The sequence below is a fragment of the Endocarpon pusillum genome (genome assembly GCF_000464535.1).
Source record: "Endocarpon pusillum Z07020 unplaced genomic scaffold scaffold1533, whole genome shotgun sequence".
NCBI lineage: Eukaryota > Fungi > Ascomycota > Eurotiomycetes > Verrucariales > Verrucariaceae > Endocarpon > Endocarpon pusillum.
In genome coordinates, this window is record NW_006916030.1 from 1 (window position 1) to 4,904 (window position 4,904).

The 4,904-nt window shown below is 50.1% G+C and overlaps 3 protein-coding genes across 3 annotated transcripts in view; 2 read left to right on the top strand and 1 right to left on the bottom strand.

Annotated features, from left to right (window-relative positions):
* Nucleotides 1–301: 301 nt before the first annotated feature.
* Nucleotides 302–934, top strand: EPUS_03792 (uncharacterized protein; the record flags this gene model as incomplete). Its single annotated transcript, XM_007802099.1, has 2 exons — nucleotides 302–542; nucleotides 594–934. The coding sequence occupies 2 exons, from the start codon at nucleotides 302–304 to the stop codon at nucleotides 932–934; spliced, it is 582 nt and encodes a 193-aa protein (XP_007800290.1).
* A 560-nt stretch (nucleotides 935–1,494) lies between these two features.
* On the bottom strand, nucleotides 1,495–2,902 carry EPUS_03793 (uncharacterized protein; the record flags this gene model as incomplete). Its single annotated transcript, XM_007802100.1, has 3 exons — nucleotides 1,495–2,046; nucleotides 2,106–2,634; nucleotides 2,697–2,902. 3 exons carry the CDS (start codon nucleotides 2,900–2,902, stop codon nucleotides 1,495–1,497), a joined length of 1,287 nt encoding a protein of 428 aa, XP_007800291.1.
* Nucleotides 2,903–4,024: 1,122 nt separating this feature from the next.
* The window catches only part of EPUS_03794 (uncharacterized protein), a gene marked incomplete at both ends in the record, with an annotated part of 1,341 nt that continues 461 nt past the window's right edge, over nucleotides 4,025–4,904 (top strand). Inside the window, 3 exons of the mRNA XM_007802101.1 lie at nucleotides 4,025–4,361; nucleotides 4,465–4,583; nucleotides 4,640–4,904. The exon at nucleotides 4,640–4,904 is cut by the window's right edge and continues 461 nt beyond it. Coding sequence (XP_007800292.1) covers nucleotides 4,025–4,361; nucleotides 4,465–4,583; nucleotides 4,640–4,904 — 721 coding nt within the window. The remainder of the gene's footprint in view (nucleotides 4,362–4,464; nucleotides 4,584–4,639) is intronic.

Genomic DNA, 4,904 nt, shown 5'->3' on the forward strand with positions numbered 1-4,904 from the left:
TGACTTGTTCTAGTTTCGAGCCATTGCAAAACTATGCTTCCTGGTAGGTTAATAATGTTGTTTTTGTTTCTTATTCTGGCGCAAGCAATACTGGGTGATAGACTAGTCAAAGCTGACAGCGGACAGGGTCACAGCATTTGAGTACTGGACATTCCAAGTCTACAACATTGACGGTTAGAGCACCGATAATAGCGCTAGCCTGAAATCGGAACAGCAGGGCTGCGGAGCCTTGACTGGCTGGGACTGGAACGAGCGCACCGGCACATCCTTCGCAAGCGCCTACTTTAACTTACTATTCTTCATGAAGTCTGGTTGCGTCAAGCGAGCTATCGTGTCTGCCGGTGGACCCAAGATATCCTGTGAGTTTCAGGGGTATGATATCAGAGTGAGAGTCCTGCCGGCGAAGAAACGATCGTTGGCGACAGATGCTCCGCCACCGGTCAAGCGTGAGATGATTAAGCGCCAGATGGTCACTGCCACACCTGAACTTCTAAGCCGGGCTTCATACCCAACTTATACCTATACAACGACTCCCCCAACTTGTACGACCGAGCCGTGAGGCCCTGGCAGCACAGTGATCTTGACGACCACAGTGGAGTCTACTGTGAAGTCGACGTACACGACACAAATTGTGTTGAATTCATTCACAGGGTGGCCAACCGAGCCAACCAGCACACCGAATCCCTCAACCGATGGTCGCTGTGGCCCTGATTTTGGAGGAACCACCTGTGAAGGCACATCCTATAGCGATTGCTGTTCCATCTATGGATGGTGTGGCTCAGAATCCTCTTCCTGTGGCCATCTGATTTGCGACCCTGAGCATGACACATGCGACCCAGTCCCCGAAGAACCACCAGTCTCGCAAAATGGCGCCTGCGGTCCCCCGAGCTTCATCGGCGCAACCTTTGCTGGTTCGACGTTTGGTGATGGCTGATTGGTCTGGCGAATGCGGCTCTGGCACCGCATTCTGCGCTCCCGAGAGCTGCGATCCTGATTACGGTGACTGTGGCGGCTTGGGCCCGCCGGTCAGTACTGATGGTACATGCGGCGCGAACGGGCACACCTGTGCCGGCTCTACCTTCGGAGGTTGCTGTTGCCAATCCGGCTACTATAGAGACGCAAGCGCTTTCTGCGGCATGGGCTGCCAGACCACTTTTGGTATTTGTGATATGAGTGGTCCACCAGTCTCCACAGACGGTACCTGCAGCGCAAATAGCACTCCAGAGGGCGCGACCTGCGCTGCATCTGGCTTCGGCGATTGTTGCTCCGAGTACGGCTATTGCGGAGCCACTAATGCGTACTGCGGAGCCGGATGTCAGGCAGCTTTTGGTACTTGTCCATAAGGTAGGGAAGTTAGGACACTAGTTAGGTGAAGCCGACATCAGCCATGGTGACGAGACAAGGATCTACAGTAGTATCACCTATGTAAAATCATAAATAGGAGTAAATGCAAGTCCTGACATTGTTCTTGCCATTGGCTAGGCCGATGCATTGCTAACATCTTGCTTTCAGCTCGAAATTAAACTCTTTAGAAATGGGTGAAAGCTTCCATCTTGCGAAAAGCTGCCCATTCTCCAGCAAGATAAGCCGTAGTAACTCACTCCGATCCTCTACTGTAATAGGCCATTGTGTATCTCCCTTCTGCACATATGGCTCTATAAGCGTCAAAGCTTTTTGGATCCACTGCTCGGCCTTAGTTTCATCCTCAATCCTACCTGCTGCCGCTATCCCCCGCTTTAGATCGTCCAGATGTTGTTCCCGCTCAGCAGACTCAAATGCAGCACGCATTACCCCTAGAAGTATGTGCGATCGGATTGTATAGTCCAAATAGCCCATATCAACAACACCCTCCGTCTCTTTGGCTGCAACAGCTGCTAGGAAGCCAATCTCCTCTTCACTCCCTACCTCTGGCTCAAACCCTCTATACTCCGTCTGAGGCTCAATCCCCCCGTCCGGCCCTCCGGCCCACTGCACCTCACCCTTGCGCGTCCCATCCAGATCTGGCTCAAGCAGCGTAGTTTGTCCTTTAACCGAGTCCCAGAGTTCCTGTGAGTAGTACGCTTCCCACTTCCACACATCAATCCAACCCTGTGCGATACGGGTACCAAATCGGTTAAAGTTCCATGCCTCCTTGTGGGTAAGGGGCTAGGCTGATCCACCTTCATATATTCAAGCCAAAAGCGGGCTTGAGTCTCTGAGTAGGTTTGAACGCTTAGGAAGCCGCCTTCACGGAGGCGTGAGATGGTCTGCTTGAGGGTTGAAATGGCTATCTGAGTCATCTCTGCTACAGACAGGGTAGATTGTCTTGACCGAGTACGCGCGACATTATATGCCCAGCGGGGGAGTTTAGTGAAGTGGCCGACTCCTCTATGGAAGCGTGGCTGCGCGATCGGGTCGCTGGAATCAGGCAGGTCTAGTAGGTCGGGCATGCGGTACAAGCGAGCTGAGGTTGCTTGCGCAATGAAGGGGGGTGAGTAGAACTGTCTCCATGCGTCCTGGTTGAGTAATTGGCTGTGCTGGGTGTAAAAGCTGTCAAAGTCGTCTGCAGAAGGTATCTCGAAGTCGTCGCTGAAGTGGTTGGTGGAGCGCCATGTGCAGGTTGCTATCTGGGCTAGGTAGAATATATCAAGGGTGCTTTTGATTATCGTCAGATTGTCAGTCTCCTTCGCCAAAAGTACGTACACATTGTATCTCACCGATTGAAACGTAAATCTCCCTGGCCAAATGACCAGCCACGCGTGTGGAGTTCTTCTACCACACCAAACGCTCCATCATCCTCCCACAACCCATACCCACGATCCGGATGATTCGAATAGAGATATGCTATTCGCAACATCTTATCATGACTGTCAATCAGCACCTCCCCACTTTCAGCTTTCGCGCGAAACTCCTTAGCATTCATGGCCCACGGAACTAGTTAGTGATCATTACGGCCTGCAAAATATCACTCCGTATACCATGCCTGAGATCAAGTGTCAGAGGGATGCTGGGAGGAGCGGGCAATTTGTATGAGTACAGGTAGAAATTCGCAATCTAGATACAGGACAACGAGTCTTCCCTCCAACTCAATCCAAGACTTCTTCCCCCACACTAAACCGATTGCGCTTAGTATAGGAGAGGAGGCGGTGAAAGCAATAAGAACCTGGCGGCCCCTTTGATGTGAGCCAGCCAGAGTTCCGTCTCTTTAGAGAGAGAAGGCTACGACTGTATCTGCAACGTCAAGACAAGATCTGATGGATTCTGAGCTCCAACATGCTCGGGCTTCCAAGGAGTTTAGGGTAGATGACTAGGCAAAACTCCCATCTTTACTGAACAGACATTCCATCTCCTTCCTACTCAAAATATAAAACTTTCTATGATCAATAATTCAGAATGATTCAGAACTAGTAGTAACGTTTTCAGATTGAGAATATATCATGTGATTGGCTGTTGCGATAATAGGCTTGAAAATCCGGGCCGCAGGAGTCCTTGTTCTGATTAGATGAGGTTCACCACATGTTGGAATTGGCTATACACATACAGCCAAATCCTTGGCATCACGTGACCGCACTCGGCGCAGTAGTATTAGCCTCTCCTCCATCTAGAGATAGATGCTGCAGGTAGATAGAATTCCACTCATCCACTTCATCACGCAGCACCAGCAATTCAAGGGTAGCGCCAAGGATTTGCAATAGTTTCGCAACGCATAACAATGCCAAGCTGAACAAGAGCCTCACTTGCTTCTGATGCAGTGCGCGTGCTAAGATCAATAACAGCTCCCCTTACTTCATATCAGTAAGAAAGGTAGCTTGTACATGAAGAATGCCTGGTGTGCCTTCTAGTAAAGGCTGTGACGCTTGCGTCAAACAGAAAAAGAAGGCAAGCTTCAAATTCCTACAGGTACAGCATGTGTCTTACATCTTCACAGTGTGACCAATTGAAACCAGTGTGTTCACGATGCAGTCGTCTCCAAATTTCCTGTACGGGGTCTGGCAAGCAGCGGTACAAGTTTAAGGAAGTCAGAGTGGGAGCCACTCCGAAGAAGATGGAGACGAAGCGCTCTCAAACTACTCCATCAGGCGCCTGGTCGCTCTCAAAGACTCCCAGCAACGGAGCAACTGTCATGCTCAACAGTTTCGTCCATAAACTTGAGGTGAAAGACCTCAGATATGACATATGCTGGGCGTATGGGGACCTCCTAAAGGAGGTGCCAAAGCGCTTGGGCACCAATGCTGCCCTAGACACCTCTGTCTGGGCTTTAACAACCATACTGTCAGATTTGAGTACGGGTCAGAAGTCTGTACATGCGCTCACGCGTTACGGATGCGCTTTGAGAGCTCTCCGAAGATGCCTGAATGACCCTCTTATGGCCCAATCATCAAGTACGTTATGTGCAATCTATCTTATATGGCTCTGTCAGGTCTGCAACCGCCATCCCATGTGTTGATCGCATCTTGACATGGATACAGATTTGGAACAACGTAGAACAGGACCTGTCGCCTGGTCATGGGTCGGGCATTGTGCAGATATTAGCCACTGCACCTTACAGAAACTCACGGGATGACTTCGAAAGACTATTGCTTATAACTATAGCTGGGCCTGTGGTAGGTTTTCTTGCACTTTGACTACGGATGATCTACCGACTAACGCGTTCTTGTAGATCTTCGAAAGCTTGTATGACCCAACAGTACGGCTGAGTCCATGGATTAAAAAATTTATCGGGGATCTAGAGAAGCCTGTTGCAGAGGATAATTCTGCAGATGCAAGCGCCAAAGGTCAAGGTCGCCCACAGGCGGTTCGAATCATGGCCTTGGTTGTTCGTCTCCCCGACTTTATACGATACAATCCAGAGTTGCAGGACGAAATCATGACAAATTACAAGAATGTGCAGGCATTATCCAGAAAACTTCACGAAGAGATGGTTG